At 35.8% G+C, this 23,874-nt stretch overlaps 1 protein-coding gene across 3 annotated transcripts; it reads right to left on the minus strand.

The window, feature by feature from the left end:
* Positions 1–1,441: 1,441 nt before the first annotated feature.
* cnot10 (CCR4-NOT transcription complex, subunit 10) lies at positions 1,442–21,600 on the minus strand. 3 transcript variants are annotated; one of them, XM_048154010.1, is made up of 19 exons: positions 21,419–21,600; positions 20,805–20,899; positions 20,560–20,721; positions 20,292–20,442; positions 20,012–20,154; positions 18,378–18,464; positions 17,983–18,066; positions 17,739–17,856; positions 17,342–17,491; positions 17,013–17,218; positions 15,479–15,600; positions 14,982–15,161; positions 13,205–13,285; positions 5,621–5,734; positions 4,287–4,417; positions 4,165–4,200; positions 2,497–2,621; positions 2,292–2,367; positions 1,442–2,132 (listed from the first exon to the last, which is right to left on the minus strand). In XM_048154010.1, the coding sequence occupies exons 1-19, from the start codon at positions 21,435–21,437 to the stop codon at positions 1,966–1,968; spliced, it is 2,247 nt and encodes a 748-aa protein (XP_048009967.1). In that variant the 5' UTR covers positions 21,438–21,600; the 3' UTR covers positions 1,442–1,965. The 3 variants fall into 3 exon arrangements, with proteins under 3 accessions (XP_048009967.1, XP_048009965.1, XP_048009966.1); XM_048154008.1 differs by having other exon boundaries at positions 2,497–2,624; positions 21,419–21,599; XM_048154009.1 differs by having other exon boundaries at positions 2,497–2,624; positions 20,012–20,151; positions 21,419–21,598.
* Positions 21,601–23,874: the final 2,274 nt, after the last annotated feature.

Genomic DNA, 23,874 nt, shown 5'->3' on the forward strand with positions numbered 1-23,874 from the left:
CGCACAGTTAACAGTGAGTGATGCACAACAACATTTTATTAAAGTGTAAAAACATTGGCACTGCTGAGTCTTTATGAATTAATGTTGTACAGAAGGCGTGGTGATTTGACCAATCAGATGAAAAGGGCAGTTCAGTGCCGCCCACATGTGCGAATGACATATTGTAGCCATAATCCGATTTACACATCACAAATAAGGAGATAGAGCCGAAATTGTGTTTTTCGTTTTGTCAAACAAAATGAAAATAGCCATCTTTCCATTTTTCATTATTCCTTTTCAAATAAGAAGTTAAATGGTCAAAATATACATGGAACACCAGCATACAGAAAAACAAAATGATCGTTTTTCATTTGCCAAAACTGAATTGAATATTTAAATGATAGGATTATGCATGGAACCCAACTCCATCAGGTGACAGAAATGGAGTAAAAACAACAACCCCGCCCCCCCAGGCCAGTTCTCCTCTGGCCAAAGGAACAAGCAGTGTGATTTAAAATCACAAGTCAGATTGTGGATAGATAGCATTCAATTTTTTTTAATTCCAGCTCCTGCTTGAAGATTGGGATATACCATGCAGGCATTTTGTGGGAGGAAGAGTTGTATTATATCTAGCAGGTTGAAACATGAAGATAGATCTGCCATTTAGCCAGCAGTGGACAAATGGCTTGGAATTTCTACAAATTCGTCTGATCTCAGTCATACATTTTCATACGATCTGCTTATGTCCCAGTAATGGTTATGTTTAGGGGTGGGATTTAGGGTAAACCTTCATGCAGTGTTACATTCGATTTAATTAATTTTATCAACTCACAAACCCCCATTTAGAAAACCTTGGCCTATAGGGTGCCATTGTTTTTTAGGGCAGCATGTGTTGCCACACCCGCAAACATAGCTCAGATGCATGCTTCACATCTATATCGTTCATCCTCGGCCACTCCTAGGGGTCACCCACCTACAAATACCAGTTTATCCTTTAAGGATACATAAAACAGCAACAGCATGGCTATAAATAAGAACACTTACTCAGCTGTATTTATTATAAGAAACCAACAGCTGACCTCTGAAATTTGCCTGCATTTGCATAACATTGTTTACTTACCCATGGTGCTTTTACAAACATGACAAACCTCTTGGGGAACAATCTAATGAGCTGTGTTTTGGCACTAGCATCAGATGGTTGAAGAAGAAAAAAAAAGAAAAAGAAAAAAAAAAAACCCATAAAAGCTTAAAGAAGGGCTCTTTCTCCAAAGCATCATTGACAGAATGTCAGATCAGGGCAACAATGGGTGGAAAAAGAGGGGGTGTAGGGGCAGAGGGATTTAGCATAAGAAAGACTCAGCATGAGAAAGTTAATGGGCCACCCTCAGGAAAAAAGGGCAAAAAGAGGAGAGACCACACATGAAAGAAAGCCGACATCTGTCCACCCACGCCAGAGACAAGCTTTTAGAAATCAGGACATTTATTTGAGTCTTATGCACCAGTAGAGAAGGAATCAAGTTATACAAGTAAGATATTTAAAAGCTTCTACATTTTTAAGGACTGTTTTTTTTATATATGTCATGACTAATGTCAGACAAGTGTCCATGATTTTATGCTAATTACATCTTAACAGTGACCTTTGGTCCATCGATTTTTAACATCCACGTGATCCTGCTTATAAGAACTCCATGCAGATTTTCAATCTTTTTTTTCCAGAAATAATTTACTCATAATCTGTATATTTTCATATATGGCAGTTTGTCACTGACCCCATTAATGTCACACCACTAATAAGTGTAAATAAAATTTATTTATAATTTCATAGACCCCAAAACACATACATATTTCTAACAGACTGCAACAGACAACCAGTCTACAATTCTCTTGCTTGTTTTTTCACCATCATTCATCTTTGTTGCTGCAGTTTCATAAATAAAATTTAAAAAGATGTGTTTGTGCATGTTTTAGGGGTTTGTGTACGTGGAATCACTTGCGCTGTACTTGTGTAAAGGAGGAGGGGGTCTGTATGGGCTGTACAGGCTGTGATGACTGGAAGGGAAGCGGTTTCTTGCGGAGGTCAGGGGAGGAGATTGGCTTGACGGAGGGGAGGAGCTGGTTCCGTTTGATGATCTGTAAGGCCAGCTGTGTGTTTCCTGTGGAAACAACAATCACTGTTTTAAATGATCAAAAAAATATTCAGTTTGAAGTGACAAACAATTCCAGGTGAGGAAAGGTGACTGGCCACCCTCTGGAAATACAGGGGACATTTCTCAGCAGGCAGTGTGTAATTAAAATCTGTGTGCGTGACTCACCGTTCTGAAGTTCCAAGTAGACGCCCAGTAAAATGGCTTCTGGAGGAATCTCCTTAGTGTTCACCATTGAAGCAGCCTACATAGACAGAAATCAGAAAACAAATGGGTTGAAAACTGTTTAAACACCTAATGTATCTAGTGTCCACTGAGGATATTTGCATTATTGTGGTTCTGAGTGGTAAACTACACAGAAATGTGTTTTTACCTGATGGAGGCACTTGCGGGCTTTCTCATACTCGCTTCTCAAGCAATACGCACTGCCCAGGTTGAAGAGCATTGTGGCACGGGCTGAACTTACTGAGCTGGGGTAACATAAAGGCGTCTGTTTCCCTGCTGCAACGCACCAAAATTAAATACATGCATACATATAAAACAGGACCACACAGTGTCTGACCCACTGTCTTAACTGGTCTAATTGTGGACAATCAGAGCTGATTAAAAATTATGTTTTGAAATCATATAGTATACAGTTAAATGGTTATTTTTCCCTGCTTGTGTGAAAAGTAGAAAAAAAAAAAATTCTACAAAAGTGGAATTCTACAAAATGAATTATTGGTAACAATATTTTAGTGTCCTTGTTACATATGTAACGTGCTTACTGTAGTAATAACAGTGAATTATGCTTAATTACATGCAACTAACCCTAAACCAAAGCCTAATTATATAAAAAATGTATAGTTACACTGTAACAAGGACAACTTAAAATAAAGGGTAACACTTTATTTTAAGCTGTCTTTGTTACACTGTAATTATACATTTAAATACTGAGTAATATCAAGGAACTACATGTACTTACTATAGGGTGATGATTTGGTTTGATTTAGGGTTAGCTGCATGTAATTATGCATAATATGTAGTTATTACTATAGTAACTACATGTAACATATGTAACAACACTAAAATAAAGTGTTACAAAATAAAGTGTAACTGATTTTTTTTCTTCTAAAAATATGGTTTAACTTTTTAGAAATATTAGAAATCTAAACTTTTTGTAATCTCTTTTGGAAAAACAGTAACAACATGTGACCCTGGACAACAAACCGGTCTTAAGTCGCACGGGTACATTTGTAGCAGTAGCCAACAATACATTGTATGGGTCAAAATTATCAATTTTTCTTTTAGGCCAAAAATCATTAGGATATTAAGTTAAGATCATGTTTCATAAAGATATTTTGTAATTTTCCTACCGTAAATATATATATATATATATATATATATATATATATATATATATATATATATATATATATATATAAAAAAATATTTGTGTGACTGGATATGCATTGCTAAGACCTTCATTTGGACAACTTTAAAGGCGATACCCACAGATTCCAGATTTTCAAATAGTTGTATCTTGGCCAAATATTGTTCAAATATTATCCTAACAAACCATACATCAATGAAAGCTTATTTATTCAGCTTTCAAATGATGTATCAATCTCAATGCAATGGTTTTGTTGTCCTGGGTCATATATAGGGTCAGATATATTGCAACTTGAATACATTTTATTATTTCACTTCAAAATGTCTTATTTTCTAAGGTAAACTGTTTTACCAAATATTTATAACGTTAACAAATTTGTTTCACTGATTTACCAATTTACCATAAATAGAAATATATTTGTTTATATTATTATCTTTTAGTATATTATATTTATACTATTATCTTTTTAATCTAGGCTTTTTCTTCTTTCTTTTTTTTTTTATGATATCAGGACAGCTGTACAATGCAGGTACTTTTTTCATTATACCCCCAAAAATATGATTTTAAATTCAGAAATTAAAAATATGTTTATAATAAGAGGTATTCATTTAAAAAGAGAGAGAGAGAGAAAAGGAAAAAAAAAAAAAAAAAAAAAAAAAAAAAACTTACAGGACTCCACAGGCTCCAGATCTCCTTTATCAGAACCTGTCATTAACAGCACAGGCACGTCAGTAATCACGCATCACATCCTTTCACATCTGTACGTTTTGATTATGCGCACATTTTCATACCTTGGTCTTGTTCGCTGGATGACACGCCTAACGAGACATCAGTAACATTCTCTGGGTTGAGATGTGCAATGGCATCAGAGATTCTGTCCAGAGAGATCAGGGCTTCAGCAGCATATAGATGACCCAGGAACCTGAGAACACACGTACCACACAACTCATCAAAAATTGATTATTGATCAGCTGAATACATTATTTAAAGACACTTCTCAAGACAAAGACTAAAGCTAAACTGCCTGCTTTACATTGTGAGCGCCGATTCCCCCACTTAGTCTCAGCTTCATCTGTGTCTGAAAAATCTAGCTGGAATAAACTAAACTAGACACTGATGTTTTAAACCGATTAGCACATCATAATCTGGTATTCCAGGACATTTACAAAACAGCACGTCAATTTAGGTGAAAAATTTAGCTGCAAAAGTACAGGGTTATTATAGTTAACTAAGGGTGCATTCACACTTGGTTCAATTGCCTTGTCCGAACCAAATTGATTATTCCCCTGCTGGATTGTTACATTATATTATTTGGGTGTGAACCACCACACGTTTGCATCAAAGCAGCAGGCGTTTACCCCTGTTGCTTGGTAATGACGATGCAGGAGAAGGTGACAAAGCACAGCATTTGGTTTGTTTCGAATTATATGTTATAAATAGTTCACTTCCACAATTAAGTACAAATTCACATGAATCGTACTCCAGACCACCCTTTTTATCTGAACTCGGGTAAGTTTGGAAAACAGTGTTCACATCATGCAAAATATCTGAACTCTGACTTCAATCGAACCCAAGTGTTCACCAAAAGTGCTAGTGTGAAAGCACCCTAAAACTAAAACCATAAAAAACCTTTGGCACTTGAAATAAAATAAATTTTAACTGAAACAAATGAATGTCAATAATAATAATAATAATAATAATAATAATAATAATAATAATAATAATAATAATAATTCAGCTAGTTTGCCAAGGAAACATTTCTCATTTTCATTTAGTTGAACTGAATTAATCATTAACATTTAAGACATTTAAAAAAATACAAATGACAACAACAAAAGACAAACACAACATAAAAAAAAACATAAAATAAATACTAATTCAAAAAACAAATAGAAAAAATATATATAATATATAAGTGTCAATGATACTAAAATAACTGCAAAAGAATAAAGGCATTTTTAACTTCTTTTTCCCCCAAGGAAAAAACAATAAAAACAAAAAACTGGTACATCAAGTATCCAATCACTCAGGGTTGGCCATTTTAGGAGGGTAAATATTTGCTGAACGCTGTGAGTGCAGACCCATAAAAGATGTAAATCAGCCAGAAGAAGAGAAACAGACTCACTTGAGCGATCCTGACAGCTTTGTCTGATGCAAGAGCTTTTCTGCATGGTTAAGAGCCATTAAGTTGTCCCCAAGAGCAAGAGCCACATATGCACTGCAGGCTAGAATTGAGCACCTGTGAAGAGAGACAGACCAAAGAGAAGTAAGCAAAAAAAATAAAATAAAAAAACAAACAAACAAAAAAAACACTCTTTGCATGAATCAGTGTACAGCAGCCATAACAAACTTAACCACAGGAAATGTGTCAACTGCCTCACAAATAGTGTAAACAAGGTCCAAATCATGTCCAGGGTCAATATATTGCACCTTGAATACATAGTGCATACATTTTATTATTTAGCTTCAAAATGTCTTATTTTCCAAGGTAATGTCTTATTTTCCAAGGTAAACTGCTTTACCAAATATTTATAACGTTAACAAATTTGTTTCACTGATTTACCAATTTACCATAAATAGAAATATATTTATTTATATTATTATCTTTTAGTATATTATATTGTTTCACTGATTTTTGATACCAAATGTTTCCAAGAATGTTTATATCCAGACCTATCAGTGACATCATACCTGCATTACCCTCGCTTTCCGGTTTTATTTTGTAGAAACCATGGAAACACCAAAGATGCTTTAATATATTATGTTTTATTAGACAGGTTAGCAACTGTTTGGATGGATACATTCATCGACATAACTAATCATGTTATATAGCTCAACAAAGTAAATCTTTTGTTTAAATCTTGTTTTCTTGATTTACAGCGAGTACCATGTTTTACCATTACTAATATCGATCTAGTTTACTGCAATGTGCAACAAGTGTCTCATGGTAGCCGCCGAGCAAAAGCACAGAGTAGCATTATAACCACTTTGGCACACAAATGTATCTAATATGATAAAACAGCGCTGCTTTACCCCACAATCACTTGACCAGAAAAAGAGGAAGCAGCGACTGTTGCATAATAAAAGCTCCACTGTTCTCGAGCCATGTGACGTGCTCGTCTCTCATTAGCTCCAGTGGCCTTGTTCCACTCCAATGGCTTTCAGCCACACCCTCCTTTATACTACAGTAACATTAATAATCTTATCCATGAACATGATTTCTGCCTGAGTCCTGTCCTGATTCTTTTCCACCAACTGTAGACAGAGACAACACTTCCCATGATTCCGCAAAATCAAGGCGTCATCAAGCTAGGCCTGTGTTTTGAATAAGCGATCTGTAGCAGTGAAAATGTACATATTGCACCAAAACAAATTATACCATTTAAGACTTTTCATGACCTTACATTTTATAAAACTACATTTAAAAGTTAAGGACCACCATCAAATGTAATTCGGATTGAGGTAAATCGGATCAATCGCAGTGTTAACATGATGGCCTGTCAATCTGATTAAAGGGTTCAACCAAAAATTTTTTTTTTTTTTTTAGACAAACAAAATCAGAGATACATTTAAAAATATTCTTAGTCCTCCAAGGTTTGTAATGTGTAATGTGATGAACCAAAAAAAAAAAAAAAAAAAAAAAAAAAAAAAAAAAAAAAAAATCAAACCATACAATTCCAGAGGGTTAATAAAGGCCTTTTGAATCAAAGCGATGCGTTTTTGTAAGAAAAATATCTATATTTAAAACTTTATAAATTCAAATAATTAGCTTCCGGCAGACGACCGTACGCAGAATGCGCAAGTTGACCTGTGCCAAATGAGTAACCCATGACGCAATGTCTTTATTAACCTTCTGGAGTCATATGGATTCTTTTTTTTTTTTTAGGAATGAATTTTTTTTCTTTAATTTGGGTTCCCATTCACAACCATTATAAACCTTGAAGGACTAAAGATATTTTTAAATACATCTCCGATTGAGGGTGAGTAAATCATGGGATAATTTTAATTTTGGGGTGAGCTATCCCTTTAAGCAACCAATGCAATTACTATTATTTTATTGCATATAAAGATAGATAATGATCAATGAAATTTGCATAAAAACAATGCATTCCAAAAATCAGGGACAAAAATGCATCCAATGAAAGGATTACAACTGTTTACAAATGGAAATATATTTCTATGATACCCAGGGGTGACCAGGCCCTCCACTAAAGTGGGGACAGTCTTACCTGGTCATCCTAACTCTATCCAGCACTAATTTATTACATTTTAGCAGCTGTTCTATTATGACTTAAAGTAACTGTACAACAGGTCAAATTTATATCAGCTTTTGAATTAACGTGAGGGAATTCTTTACTTCCTGGTGAGTTTCAGGGCATTTTTTTGCTTACAGAATGGTCCAATGAGTTTTATTTTCCATAAAAGTCCTTTTGTTTGAAATTCGTTTACCTTTTTTTAAAATTCAATCTTGATGTGAACAGGCCACACAATTGTGGGCAGATATGGACTAGTGCATGTTAAAACTTCAATGAAAAAAGCCAAGCTTCGCTATAAAAGCACATAAGTGGGTAAAGAGTGGGTAAAAGTAAAGAGGGGGAAACAGAAATGCTCAACGCTCTGAGTGGCTGCCTGTGACACAATAGCCTGCAGGATTCCAGGAAGAGCCCTCTGAGTAAATGGTGCTCGGGCTCGTAAAAGTGTCAGTATATCAGGGTGTCAGTGCAGGGTCAACACAATCCACACACCACACCCCTTCCCTTCACAAGGAACCACGTCCGGCCAGCCCTCGGGAGCAGACTGTGCCTCTGGATCAAAGACGAGGGGGAAGGGAAGAGAGTGGGATGGAGGTGGGGTTGAGGGTCTATCAATTCCCGAGGCAAAAAAACAGAGTAATGCGAGAGTGAATGGTGAAGTGGGTGCGTGAAATAAGAGAGAGGTGTATTGCGGGCTAGCCGGGAGAGGGTTATTCACAATTATAGGGCATACCCCTGAAGCAAAGCTTGCTGCCAGATGAGTCTAACAGAGACTGTGTTGGTTAAAATAATAGAGGTTTACTGCAGTTACTAATGTAATTAACAATTGTTGCATTTTATGTTATTTGCAAATTAAAGAATTTGAATGGGTTTAGCCAAGATCATTTACAGCAGTGGTTGGCAATAGGCAGCCCGTGGACCAAAACTGGCCCACCAGCAATAATATCTGGGGTGCCCGCAGCCATGTTATTTTGATAGCGTCTGGTTCTGAAATGGTTCTGGCGTCTAATATTATCACTGTGTCTACATCAGACACAACTTTTTTTCTGCGTCGCAATGGTCCGCAACAGCTAAACGCTGTTTACACTGAACGCGACAAACCGACCATTGCAAAGCACTTGGACGATGTCAAAAACAGACTGGGGAATCCGCTTACTGTCGGGAATGTGTTGTGTCGTGTGACTCGCGTTGCACCATCGTGTAACAAGCAAATTAAAATGATACACATTTATTATTCACAATATGGAAAGAGGAAATAAAACAGTCTGTTAAGAGCATGACTCAAACATGTCATTAATGGGCTCTTTATTTTTATCCATTCAGCATCTCCCACATATGTGTGTTTTAGCAAGGCAGTCCGTTTTGCAGGTTGGTGAATGAAGATACTTGCCAGGTTACGTGTCACTACTCTACTTTATTAATTTATCCAGTGTAAAACCCGGACACCGGCACACAAATGTGGCTTTTTGTTAATGGCTGTCCTACTACAGGATTTAACACAGAGTAACACCTCAATACCAGTTACAAAATACACTAACAGTCTGTCACAGGAAATTCTAGTTGCATTTTTCATTAATTCATTCAAATCATCCTTTGACTATGTTCTGGCCCACCATCTAGTGGTGAAATTTTTCTTTGGCCCGATGCCAAACTTAATTGCAGGCCCCTGATTTACAGTATTATATTGATATTTTGCATATTAAAGTATCAAATTTATCAAATCAATTTCTAAACCATTATGAGCATACTATGAGAGACAGCAATAAAAATAAAACAATATATAAGGTTTGGCTTTGGACAATTCAAACTGAGGGGAGTTTTTTTTTTTTTTTTTATGTTGGCTATGTTAAAAATAGCATACTACCATTTGTGACAAAATTTGTGACTAAATCTGCTTGGAATAATGTATCCCAAAATGATCTTCTTGACCTTAGTAATGAACGAACCATAAGAATTATCAGCTGTATTTTTTATGTTTGTTTGTTTTAAAGATTTTTCTAGGCATATAATATATGTAAAAAGTTAACCCAAAATTGAATGTAAAAATGTAACTGTTAATAAGGGTTTCTGCAGGTTATATAAGGTTAGGGATGTAAAATTGATATATATATAAATAAAATTGCATAGTGTGTTACATATGCATATATATGATGTAATTAATCGCGAATAATCGATTTTACAGCACACATTATAGGCTGTTAATAATTTTAATTGTAGGCCTATAATTCATTGTAAAAATGTCTTTAAATCATTTTCAGCAATCTTTTATTATGCTTGCAGCGCGTTGGTTATGCAGTGATGCATTATGAAATTAGCATATTGAATTGAAGGCTAATATCAATTTAATAAAAAGTAGGCCTACCCTAATAATAATAATAATAATAATAATAATAATAATAATAATTTAATATATAAACTGGAAATGCTAAATCTTTTTGATATTTATAGATAATGCTTTTGACGATATCTCTGGAAACATATGGTCAATCAGCGCAACCCAGCACAGGGGTTTATCACACATATTTCAAACGCATAGTGTGAGCAGTCAAGTCATGTCTCGACCATCGGACCGCATAGTGTGAGCACATAAATCGTGCGGTTTGGGTTTACATTGCACACAATCTACTTGTATAGGGAATTGGTAACCTTGCTGAAATCGCAGAGAAATCGCAGTGTATGCCCGCCTTTACGCAACCTCAAGTTGTTCCAAATCTGTAGGAGTTTCTTTCTTCTGTTGAACACAAAAGACATTAAAGCTGCAAGCAGCGATGAAAGGGCCCTCGCACCCGGGCTCACCGCCACCCGTTGGCCTTAGGAAAACAGAGAACAGTGGTCGACATGCATGTAAGCGAATGAATACAGGAGAATTATGCCATTAAGTCATTTCGAATTGCCACACTTCCTGCTGCCAACAGGTGGCGCTATGACCATAACCAAATATTGCGATATAGAGATATATGTGTTCAGACCCGGACTGTTATCAAACACGTGAAGTTTGGAGCAGATCGGACATCATATGCCTGAGTTACAACAACTTCCTGTTTCATGGCGTTAATCACATACATTAGCACTTAGCCAAGTGTTGCATGATTTAACGTGTTTCTAGTATGTTTGGTACTTTGTGGCATATTGAAATGTGGTTCTGTGAGGGAATTACAGTGTAAAGCATGCCATTTCCTGTTGCCAGCAGGTGGCGCTATGACTAACTGAATATTGGCATATAGATATGTTCAGGCCAGGACTCTTAACACACATGTGAAGTTTGGGGCAGATCAGACATAGTATGCCTGAGTTACAACGGCTTCCTTTTTCATGGCGGAACAACAGACTTTGTTATGCCGCCACGGACACGCTCTTCAACGAAAACTCTAGATCTTCGCAATTTAACGTCACAAAGGCCTTTAGATTAGACTGACCAAAAATGACATTGATCTGATTAAATCTCTAGGAGGAGTTAATCACAGTGTAAAACATGTAATTTCCTGTTGCCCCCAGGTGGCGCTATGACTGTAACTGAATATTGTTATGACGATGTCTTCAGGTCAGGACTCTAATAAAACATGTGAAGTTTGGGGCAGATCAGACATTGTATGCCCGAGTTACAACAACTTCCTTTTTCATGGCGGAAACATCGAACTTTGCCAGGCCACCACAGACACGCCTTTCAGCGAAAACTCTCGATCTTCGCAATTTAACGTCTCACAAGGCCTTTAGATTAGACTGACCAAATATGATGTTGATCTGATTAAAGCTCTAGGAGGAGTTCATTAAAGTACAACGCCTGGAAAAGGCAAAAACTGCCCAAATTTTGCAAAGAAAATTCAAAATATCTCACTTCCTGTTGGTTTTCAGATTTCACTCCAAGAGACTTTTTTGTAAGTATTGGGCTGTTAGATGTATGTACCAAATTTCATACCTGTACGTGAAACGTAGTGTCAGGGGCACTTCGTTGAAATTTTTTAGGTGGCGCTATCGAGCCATTTTGCCACACTTAATTCTGAAACCCATATCAGACGTAAATTTTCACCACTTCTGACGTATCTGCAAAGTTTCATGAGTTTTCGAGTATGTTTCGGCCCTCAAAAAAGTGATTCACCTTACATGGCGAAACATCAGACTTTGTCGGTCACCACGGACACGCCCTTCAAAGAAAACTCAAGATCTTTGCAATTTAACATCTCAAAGGCCTTAAGATTAGACTGGCCATATATGATGTTGATCTGGTTCAATCTCTATGTGGAGTTAATCACAGTGTAAAACATGTAATTTCCTGTTGCCCCCAGGTGGCGCTATGACTGTAACTGAATATTGTTATGAAGATGTCTTCAGGTCAGGACTCTAATAAAACATGTGAAGTTTGGGGCAGATCAGACATTGTATGCCCGAGTTACAACAACTTCCTGTTTCATGGCGAAACATCGAACTTTGCCAGGCCGCCACGAACACGCCCTTCAGCGAAAACTATAGATCTTCGCAATTTAACATCTCAAAGGCGTTTAGATTACACTGACCAAATATGATGTTGATCTGATTAAAGCTCTAGGAGGAGTTCGTTAAAGTACAACATGTGGAAATGGCAAAAACTGCCAAAATTTTGTAGAGAAAATTCAAAATATCTCACTTCCTGTTGGGTTTACAAACTTTGCACCCAGGGGCTTTTTTGTAGGTATTGGGCTGTTACATCTGTCTACTGAATTTCATAACTGTACGTGAAACATAGCACGAAGGGCGCTTAATTGAAATTTTGTAGGTGGCGCTATCGAGCCATTTTACCACACCTAATTCTGAAACCCATATCAGATGTAAATTTTCACCACTTCTGACACGTGTGCAAAGTTGCATGAGTTTTTGAGAACGTTTAGGCCCTCAAAAATGTGATTCATTTTGGAGAAGAAGAAAATTTTGGCTGAGCAATTCCAATAGGGTCCTCACACCATCGGTGCTCGGGCCCTAAATATTTTGAAGAACGTTGGTAATGCAACAGTTGACGATAGCTACTGACTTCCAAAGTGTTTTTTCCCCTACTATGGATGTCAATGGGTACCGTCAACTGTCTGGTTACCAACATTCTTCATAATATCTTCTTCTGTGTTCATACAGATTTGGAACAACTTGAGGGTGAGTAAATGATGAACATTTTTATTTGTGGCTGAACTATCCCTTTAATTAAAACAAAAAACAAGTATTTTTCTTACCCTTTTGGCAGATATTTGATATTGTTTGAAGCATAAACTCTCTTAATTTTGATTTAACATAAGACTTATCTGATGTCATTTTGCTTCTCAAGTAAATGTTTCCTGATTTAGAAATGTTCATATATTTGTACTGGAAAACGGAGTAAGAACATTCATTAAACAATGGGCTGAGTCAAATCAAACGTGTTAAAAGAGTCTGTTAAATCATCTTCAGGCTCTTTTTATATGAAGTGAGAAAAAAAAAGTCTCCTGTAGCCTCACCTGAGATTCTCCACCTCCTGCTTTCTCAAGGGTGATGAGGGAGCAGCAGGAATGAATTTGTCTCCTTCTTGGGTCTTCCCACTGTCAGTCAAAGAGAAAATCCAAGTCACCAGATCATCGCTAAACAGCACCAAAGGGTGAGAAGAGTATCTGACAAGTTCTTAAATGTGTTCAGCAAATTCAATCTTCAATTTTATTCAATCTAGTCTGGGATCTGTTATTCATAGTTTTCAGTCACATGTAAAGTCACATTTCAGTCACAGGCAAAACATCCATAGAACTGCATTACAGGCCTGTCAATCTTCCATCTCAAATAAAGTTTTGGGCACCCGTGATCCATATTCAACACCTGCAGCAGTATTTTCAATCATTAAAAGAACAGAGACACTCTAAAATGCTTAACATGAAAAACACGTAAGTGCCTTAATGTACTAAAACGGTGATAAGACCAAATTCAGTATACATCTATGATAAATACTATATACAGGCAAGATGAGCCCAGAATATGAATGCAACATGTTAAATGGTTAATGTCCCCCTGTAGCCAATAATTTTATCCCTTAAAAGATCTTTGATCGCAAAAGTGACATATTTAAAAAAAAAAAATTCCTGTGAAAAAAAATGTCTTCATGCCTTAAAATAGCCTGAATGTAACTCTACACTCTTGCTTCATCTAATACACACGGACCTATGAATATGCTAATTAGCCCTGCCTCCACTCACTCGGTCAACTTACTGAGGTAAGCGTTGCACAAAGGTATCGCTTTTTACAACATCAGACACATGATAGCAATTAATATTATCTTTTGCTTGACTACGTTATCAAACAGTTGCCAATAATGTGTTGCTAATGTTCCTCAACAAACCGCCTGAACCGTCGTGATGAATACGATCCTCAACTGGATGGAACTGGAATAAATACTTTGACAGTTGTGATCCCATCGGACTTATGATAGCTGCCTGGATCGTAATAAAGCCCTGTTCGCCAGAGGAGAACTGGCCCCCCGACTAAGCCTGGTTTCTCCCAAGGTTTTTTTTTCTCCAATTTTAACACCCGTTTGCCACCTGATGTCACCTGTTGGAGTTTGGGTTCCTTTCCGCTGTCGCCTTTGGCTTGCTTAGTTGGGGACACTTGATATTTGATATTCAACAGTGATTTGATCTGCCTGCATTGACACCATTGTATGCGAAGTGAACTGAGTTGGATGATGACATCGCTGTTTACTCCGGTGCTGATATAGATAAATTAACTAAATTAATAACTATTGATTCTTACTGCTTTGACACAATCTGCATTGTAAAAAAAAAAAGCGCTATATAAATAAAGGTGACTTGAGGTCAGAAACACTAGCGATTTCAATGGGTTAGACTTATAAATTTGCACATGGTTTGTCCTAAAGCATATGAAAAACACCGCATAGACTTATAAACAACATTAAATCTTGATTTTTACCACAGTGGGACTTTGTGTTTTCTTTATAAAGGTTTTCTATGGAAAAACGCTTAAAGAGAAACTGTGTTCTGTTAATTTTCTGGATTCATCTGCTTGACTGTACATAGTAAGCCTTATCAATAAGGTGTTTACTGAATTTGGTCTTTTATTATTTCTATATTACTTTATTAGTATGTTGTACAAACCTGGTAAAAATCACTGACAGGCAATGGAAGAAAGCCTTATTTTGCCCTCCAGGTAAGCGTTCTTATAAGTGTGTGACGTCATGTGAAAACTATGAATTGTCAGCATTGGTGTTGCATGCATACATGCAAGTACATGTACCTGCAGGCATCGCTGGTCTCGCTGCCGCTTTCTGTGCTGCCCGACTGACTGCAACTCTTGGAGCCGATGTCTGGTTTGCTGTCGTGCTGCTGGTGCTCAGGCAGCAGGAGCAAAGCGTTACGCAGACAGATTGCTGCAAACTCCATACTGGCCACTGGGATTGCTGCTGACTGGCCTTCACTGCACACAAACACAGGAATGCAAATCCATTATAGCATGGAAGTGCATCAGAAAGACTGGGGATTTTTAATAAGCTGGAAACCTAAAAGGTGTGATGCACATGACATGAGTCACTTAATGTCTTTGAATGCTACTTCTGTGAAGAAGTGCAACAGGATGACATCTTCTGGAGAAATTCTGACAATACAGTACTTTCACCAATTTGAAATCTAGTTACACCCCTTCAATCAGGCAGATAATCTCACACAGCTACTTTTCTAACACCAATAATAACTGGAAAATGTCATGGCCCATGAAGTTAAATCAGACTTCCTCACCTGTAGATGGTGTTTTGTGTGGACTGTGATGCTAAAACAATCTTGCGATGGTAGCCTTGCCCAACAACAGCCTGCACAATCCCCTTTTTACTGGGTAAACCTTTTGTTTCTTGCTCCGAGCTCTGAAGGAAACAACAGAAAGTTTATTTATTAAAGAAACAACTTCAAAATGTCAAGGATATTATAAAACCTCATATAATTCTTAAAATCCTCTGCTCATTACACAAAGCGTTTACAACTTCAAAAGATATTAATGATTTTTTCTGCGTTTCTCAAAAGCCTCATGAGCTAAGTTGATCATAGACAGCATTGGTGGCAATGGTTCTACAATCTTCTTCAGATTATAATGCTTTTGGTCATACCAAGTTTTCACCATGCATAAGGTTTAAAAAAAAAAAAACTGTCTGAAATATTAAACTGTAAATCTGTAAAAAATTTTAGTTTGGAAAATATTGTTTGCATATATTTTATACTTGTGTCATTTAAGCATTTGGTGTGAACAGGCCTTTAAACAAGGCAAACCAAATGTACAGTACCATTCAAAAGTTGATGGTGAATAGCATTTTGTGAATAATTCTTTTGTAATGTTACAAATGTTTTACAGTCACTTTTGATCAATATAAATAAAAGTATTAATTTCTAAAAAAAAACAAAAAAAAACTTACACATCAATCTATAGTGGTGTAACTTATTTGAGTAAATGTAATTAGTTATTGTACTTAAGTGTCATTTTGGCTAATTTGTACTTTGAGTATCAAATATATTAGCAACTTATACTCTCTACCTGACTACATTTTTTAACAAGTATATGTACTCTTCACTCAAATACATTTGTGATGAGTAATGCTATTGCTCACTGCATTTTCTGCAGCAGTTTATTTCTGCTACAAAAGAAGCAATGTCGTCATCTACAGGGCATTGAAGGTATATATCTTGTGTGTTTTGCCCATACTCAAACTTGTCAACAAGGCTACTTTACGCAAATATGAGTGCATTAGCGGGAAGTTGCTGAATTGCAGGCGTTTCATATGAGATGATAACATGGCTGCAGCCGGCGAAGAGGCTGAAACCAGCATGTCCAGTGAAAGTATGCTTTGACTATTTAATTTTACTTAACATTATTTTATTTAGCTGTTATATCGAAGTATTTGTAGACGATTTGTAGGCTGTTGTGTCGACCTTGATTTATTGCAATATTGAGGTATTCAGTTTTATTTCAATGTTAGAAAATAAACATGCGACTGCTCTTAAGTGTTGAGGACTAGCGCATCTTTAAGCCTACAGTACAAGTACAAGTAAAAATAATTACTGAAATCAGATACTCTAAGACTTTTACTCAAAAGTAGTGTTGGAATTGGTGACTTGTAAGCTGTAATACAGTCATTTCCACTGTAATTTTACTTAGGAATTGTTTTTTTTTACACCTTTATCATTCTAGTTTCAGTATATAGTTTAAGTGTCCCTGACACATTTTGAAAAGCAGGGTTTTTTTCAATTTTTAATTTTAAAAACACATGTGGTTTAATGCCTGTACCCCTTTATTAGCTGTGATGCAGCACTCTGCGAGTCTGAGCCAGAGTCGAGGACTGGAATGATACACCTGCACCGCCTCCATCAGACACTCAAACGCTGCCAGTGGTCGCCCGATATGAAGTAACTGAATCCCACAGTTATACAGCAACTCATAGCGCTTATTAGCTAACAAAGCACACATGGGGATGCCCGTGAACATCTTAGCTGCTGTGGAAAAAAATAAATAAAACAAAAGTTAATTTAACAAGGCTGCAATTTTTTTCCCCCACCCAAAAAATCTGCATATCATCTATTATGATCAGGCATGTAGGAGGTTTTCATTTCTCTTACCCTGCCCATTACCACCATCACCAAGCTGGGCGCATGTGTTGTCATTTTCTTGAAGTGCTTTTTTAAAGTAAAACAGACCCAGGTTGTGCTTCCCCATGGCAAAATGGATACAACCAAGATTATTCCAGAACATACACCTCACACATTCACCTTCAAGGGGGAAAACAAAGGACAAACATGAGCAAAACCAAAGATTTTTTTATTTAACAAAACATTTACTGAAATGTCTGAGATGTATTTTACATGTCTTATACCACTTCTTGGAAAAACAGATTTAAATGATAATGTTGTACAAATACCTCAGATAAAAAAAAATATTAAAAAATGCTATGAATTTTCTCTTTAAAACACCTATGGGTGGTTTTTAACTATGGTGCACATTACAGAGGTCATGTACCTGTTTTCAAAGGTCCTGGATGCTCTGCAATATTTGAACTATTTAGTAGTTTCACAGCTTTACGATAATTTCCTCTCAAATACTCAAAATTACTCTTCAGAAAGAGTGAGGGCGCAGACTGAGGGAGAAATATGTAAATACAGACAGTCAACAATTACATTACAAGTGTATTACATGTGCAGGTGTAACCAACATTTACAGCATGCATGTATTGTGTGAATCTGTTCACTGTGAATCTCCTCACATTTCCAGATGTGTTCATCACAGATTTGATTTCCCGTTTGCAGGCCTTCAGTGACTTCATCTGGATATAGGCTCGTACTTTATACTGCACACACAAACATATCCGAAACAGCTTGATTTTTAGACAATTTTGTTGTTCATGGTTGCTAGCTGATTAGCATATATTGATGCATTTTAGATTCAGAGTTAGAGTTCTGAACATATTCAACTTAGTTTTGAACTAGTTAATGATTGTAAACCTTTATTATTTCAGATTATGTTTAATCTTAGAGTTCTGAACATATTCAACTTAGTTTTAAACTAGTTAATGATTGTAAACCTTTATTATTTCAGATTATGTTTAATCAGAGTGCTGTAAATTGGTGCTGTAACATTCATTATGCTTACTGCTCTCACCTGGTGCATCTTTGATTTAGCTGCCTCGATCATAGCTGTGAACTCTGCTTTCAGAGCAGTAGATTCCTTATTCGTGCTGTTGGCGCCCTGTAAATGACATGTGATCCAAAAAGTTGAGGTTAAGAGAACAGAATCAGGAGCAACAACTCTGAATTTAGCACCATGCCAGCTACCCTGGCTATATTCATGGTGAGAAAGAGAGAGAGAGAGACACAATTTAAAAAAAAAAAAAAAAAACACACAATTTACAAAAATTCACAAAAATCTCTTTATAAGTGTCAGCTGAAAAATAAATAATTCTACCAGAGTTCAATCTATCAAAGTCCATCAAAACATGCTTCAGTGATAATGGATTCTGGCATGAGGGGCATAAAGGAGGATCTTCACCCGTTAACAGAAAGAGCGTGTGTAGGTAATATGATCCCAGCAATTTTCAAAATGGACAAAATGTTTTACTTCAACCACAGGACTGATATTGTAAAATTTCCACCTTTCAAAAGTTTGGGGCCGGAAGATTTATTTTTTGAAAGAAATTAATACTTTTATTCAGCAAGGACACGTTAAAATGATCAAAAGTAACTAAAGGTATGCGTTACATATTTATATTTTGCTAACACTTTACAAAAAGTCTTATTAGTTATTATTAATTAATGTATTTACTATCATTGTTTGACAATACATTTGTGACAGTATTTATTGATCTGTTAATATTAATTAAAAAATACAGCTGTTCATTGTTAGTTCATGTTAGCTCATGTCCAATAAATAATGTTAACAGATACAACTTTTGTTGTACGTCCTCACACCAAACAGATACAACTTTGTTGAAATTAACATTAACTGAAATTAATAAATGCTTTAAAAGTCATTTTCATTAACATTTCATGTTAATTAATATAGTTAACAAATAGAACCCTAATGTAAAGAGTTACCTTTATTTCAAATAATTGCTATTCTTTTAAAAAATTCTATTAATAAATGACAATCATGGATTGCACAAAACTATTAAGAAGCACCATTTTCAACATTGATAAAAATAGTCAGCATAATAGAATCATTTCTGAAGGATCATGTGATGCTGAAGACTCAGCTTTGCCATCAACAGAATAAATTACTGTACATTTTGAAAAATATACCGAAATTGAAAATTGTTATTTTAAATTGTGGTAATATTTTGCACTATTACTATTTTTACTGTATTTTTATCAGATAAATGCAACCTTGGTGAGCATGAGAGACTTCTTTCAAAAACATAAATAAATAAATAAAATAAAACCAAACCTTTGAAAGGAAGTGAATTTGTTCTTTAACATAGCTTTCTCTTGGTAAACGATGCCAATAAAGATTATAATTAAATCATATCAATTGTTCCTGAACTCAAACTTATCAATCAAAAGAGGAAACAATGACAGATAAAATTACAGCATGACAGAAAATGTACAAGCCTGTCAAAGTAACTGATAATAATTATTTGTAGCATCTGCCATCAGAATCCTACACTGGTTTATCAGTAATGTTATTTGAAAAATATTCTGTGTACATTTTTCCTACATATGTTTTTAAATATAACAGCAAGAACTAGTGAGAAACAATCAAAAATTCAAATTATTTGGAAGGAGCTGTACATCTCTCACCTCTCCTTTGCCGTTTTTGCTGTTCCCTTCCTTGACGGTGAGCTTCTCCAGCACAGCCAGCAGGTGCAGTGCCTTCTCTGGCTGGAAGGTGAGCAGATACAGATCCACCAACAGGAAGCAAACGGCCTGAGCAAACCTTTCTTCTAGGACAGAGAAACCCATCAAGCCATGCCACACTACTGCACCAGATACCTTTGGTGCTAGAGCAAGAACTCACTGTTGTACCACTCAACTCTCTCTGCAGTACCATAACATTTTACATTTGTATTCTGAAACATACCAAAAGGTTCAAGAAACTGGTAGAGCTTCTCCCCAATGGATATAGCTTCTGAATACTGTCGCATGTGGTAATGGATCACTGCTTGATTGTAGTAGAGGATACTGTTCTCCACATCATCCAAACCATCAATATCTTCCACAGCTGTATGCATCTGCAAACAACGATTCATTATCAGTAATAATAACTCATAACTATAAATGCAGGGCATTTTTATGACATTTGATGAGCAACATTTGACAATGAAATGGAGACTAATGTAATACCATACCTGATTCTTCAAGGTCATTAACATCTGCTTCAGGGTGCCAGTTGTTGTCTGCCCACTTTTATAAAACTCAGTGATTGCTTTATTCATTGTAATCTTGTAGTCATCTTTGTTTAGCTCCTGAAGGCTGTCAAGGTGTTTCAGGGACTCATCATAGCTTCCAGCCTAAAGAGACATCATCCCAATATAAAATCAACTAATATTCATTCATACAACCACTTGCTCAGACAACTGTATTAGTTATTTACGTTAAAGGCCTCAAAAGCATTGGTTGCCATCTCTTTCTCTTGATCCGAGATCCCAGGGGATGAAATGTTGTCATGTTTCATGTCACCAGCTTGATCTTGAGAGGGAACAGATGCAGTTAGGCTATAGATGTTTGAATCAATTCATGCAATACTACTGACAGCATTCACTACCATTATAAACTAGACCTTCAACAGCTTTAAACCTTTAAAACAAAAATAACTTTGACCTTTGTAATGCAAGCTATCGAAACAAGGTAAATTCAAAAGCCTAACCGTCACAAAAAAAAAATAAATAAATCTTAATATGCTTAAAAGCATTTCGTTTATCATTATCATGTATTCTTATATCACAATAATTATACAAACATAACTGATATTGTATTGCTTTAACAAACAGTATTAGGCCAGTTCACTGACGCAGTTAACTATCTGTTTAGGTCTTGTTACCACACTAATTCTACATTTGTAACCGAATAAGTTAAATGTCTACGAATATAAAAACAAGTATTTGTTTGTAAAAAAAGAAAATAAAAATGATCTGTTTACATTCCCCGCAGCGCTCAAGAACAGTGCAGTGTTTATCTGACTGACTGAATATTATACACAATGCTCACCTGAGACTGTTTCAGCCATTCCTTCAAATGTATGGACGCTAATTCGCTTTTACAACGGGTAAAGATGTAAGTTAATTCCACTATTTTAATCTATAGAAAGAAAAAGTGGAAGGTGTGTCTCTCCAGAGCAGATTCAGAATTCCGCCATGAATATTACCCACAACCACCGCGCGAGGGTTTTTTTAAACTAGACTTTATGTACTCGATCGCCACCTATCTGTTTGGAGGACGAACTGGAGGACTGTTGCTTAACCCTTTCAGACCCGAATTGATCTTGTTCAGTGTTGTTGACGTCAGTATAGTCCAAACATTTAGGCTATCGATTGCCTAACTTCAGTTCTAACTTCAATTATGTTCTGTCAACATAACTGAGTGTTGCAGGGGAGACATATTTTTTGAGGGCCAAAACCTGGGAATGAGTTGTTGTTGTGTTTGTGTTTTTAATTTTCTTTTTCTTTTTTTTTCTTTTTTTTTTTAGCATTTTTAGCACTTCCATTGTTCTAATGTCAATAGAGTACCTCAGAGATTACGTGTTTTTGTATGCAAAACCTGGAAGCGAGTTAGCATTTTAGGACTTCCGGTTCCATCATCCTAAAGTCTATAGGTTTTTTGAATGGGTTTTTGCTAAATTGCCTGAAATAAGGTCTGTGGTAAACAAAGCCTCTAAATGTTTTCATGTTTTGATCTATGTTATAACCCACTTGTGATTTTTTTTTAAAATCTTTATTGTGTCTTAAAAACGGCGGTTGCTAACAAGTTGCTAAAAGTGACTCCTTCCTTTGGCAGGGACTTTAGACGTCATCATGACAAACAGGACATTTGGACAGCATTATTCATAAAAAGGAGGATAAGTATTCATACACATTGCAGATCATAATCAGCAAGCATGTTTTAAAATAAAGCTTGAGGAAGCTTTGTGGTGGTGACATTGATCCGCGACCATGGTGTGCTGTAGTCCATTTATAGCCTACTGTTAGCTTTTTATATCTGACGACTTTATTTAGACTTCAAAATGTATAAATGTTGTGCTAACTTGTAAAGATTATCTTGATAGACAAAATATGTAAATGTCATCCTTTGTTAAACACAGAGCTTATTTTTTGTGAATTTCCAAATGTCTATGGGAAAAATGCATAGGCTCGAGGGAACCAGTGCGCCACTAACTTCCGTGTTGCCCTACAAAAACACATCATCTCTGAGGTACTCTATGGCTTAATCAAAGCAAAATAAAAGCATAAAGCAAGCCTCCAATGTAAGCAAAAAAAAAAAAAAAAAAAAAAACGTTGCCAGAGGAGACCTTTTTTATATTTTTATCATTTCAACAGCCTTTAAATATTTTAATTGGTTTTTGGTGCCTGAAGGTCTGTGGTTAACACAAACTTAAAATATCATCATGTTTTATTCTTTTTGCAAACATGTGGCTAAATAGGACTACAGAGGTTGTCAAGGACATTAAACATCATCATTCCAAACAGAACTCATAGTCACATAGTTCACAGCCTCATTGTGTCTATAATTGTGCTCTTGCAATCTCATACTTAGAGAGAAAATATTTTTTAAATAAAGACAGAAAGAGTTGCAGGATGATAAGTGGTGGTGATGTTAAAGTAATACAACCATGGTGTAGTTTATTTTTGCCTATATTTAGCTATTTACTTGTATTTTTCTTCCAAACTTATTAAATGTTAATTTGTGAACATTATGATGATGTACAAAACATGTAAGAATATTTTCTGCAATAGTCCAAAACCCAATGCAGGGAACCAGGGAAATGCTATAACTTCTGGAATGGCCTACAAAATTATATTCATCATTGCAGCTCTCTATTGCAGCATACAGTTCACAACATTTGGTTACATTGACACACTTTCCTTTACAAAGGATTTAAAACTTTTTGACATGATATTATGAATAATATTGTACTTTAAAAGAGGCAAAGTATTATTTAGTAGATCTAATCTAATGATTCTGATATTCAATCTTGAGTGCCCACAAAAGGCAAAAAAAAAAAAAAAAAAAAAAACAGTAGAGAACAACAGTTATGAGCACTGACATGGATGGAGTGTCTGAACATTTCTGAAATTCTAGTAGAAACCACTAGATGTCAATAGTATTAAAGAAGTTTAATTACTCAATGTATTAACTAACCATGATGAGCAATACATTTGTTACTGTATTTACTTATCTTTGTTAATAAAAATGCAGTTCATTGTTTGTTCATGTTAGTTCACAATGCATTGACTAATGTTAACAAGATTTTAATAATGTATTAGTAAATGTTGAAATTAACATTAACAAAGATTAATAAATGCTGTATAAGTGCAGTTCATTATTACAGAAACTTTGTAAATGATTTATTCGTGCATTTACACATCATCTATAACAGGTGTTGAACACTTTGTATTATGTACTGCAGTGTAAGTGCTGACTGGTGAGGGTATAGAGAGGTCTGTGCT

This window comes from Megalobrama amblycephala, linkage group LG13 (genome assembly GCF_018812025.1).
Source record: "Megalobrama amblycephala isolate DHTTF-2021 linkage group LG13, ASM1881202v1, whole genome shotgun sequence".
Classification (NCBI taxonomy): domain Eukaryota; kingdom Metazoa; phylum Chordata; class Actinopteri; order Cypriniformes; family Xenocyprididae; genus Megalobrama; species Megalobrama amblycephala.

What these genes read in the sequence shown, in the direction of transcription:
- cnot10 (XM_048154008.1), bottom strand. An exon ending in CTAAATCAAAGATGCACCAG is followed by an intron (nt 18,067 to 18,377) that starts GTGAGAGCAGTA and finishes TTGTGTGTGCAG; the next exon opens with TATAAAGTACGAGCCTATAT. An exon ending in CAGGAGGTGGAGAATCTCAG is followed by an intron (nt 5,735 to 13,204) that starts GTGAGGCTACAG and finishes CTCTCTTCACAG; the next exon opens with GTGCTCAATTCTAGCCTGCA.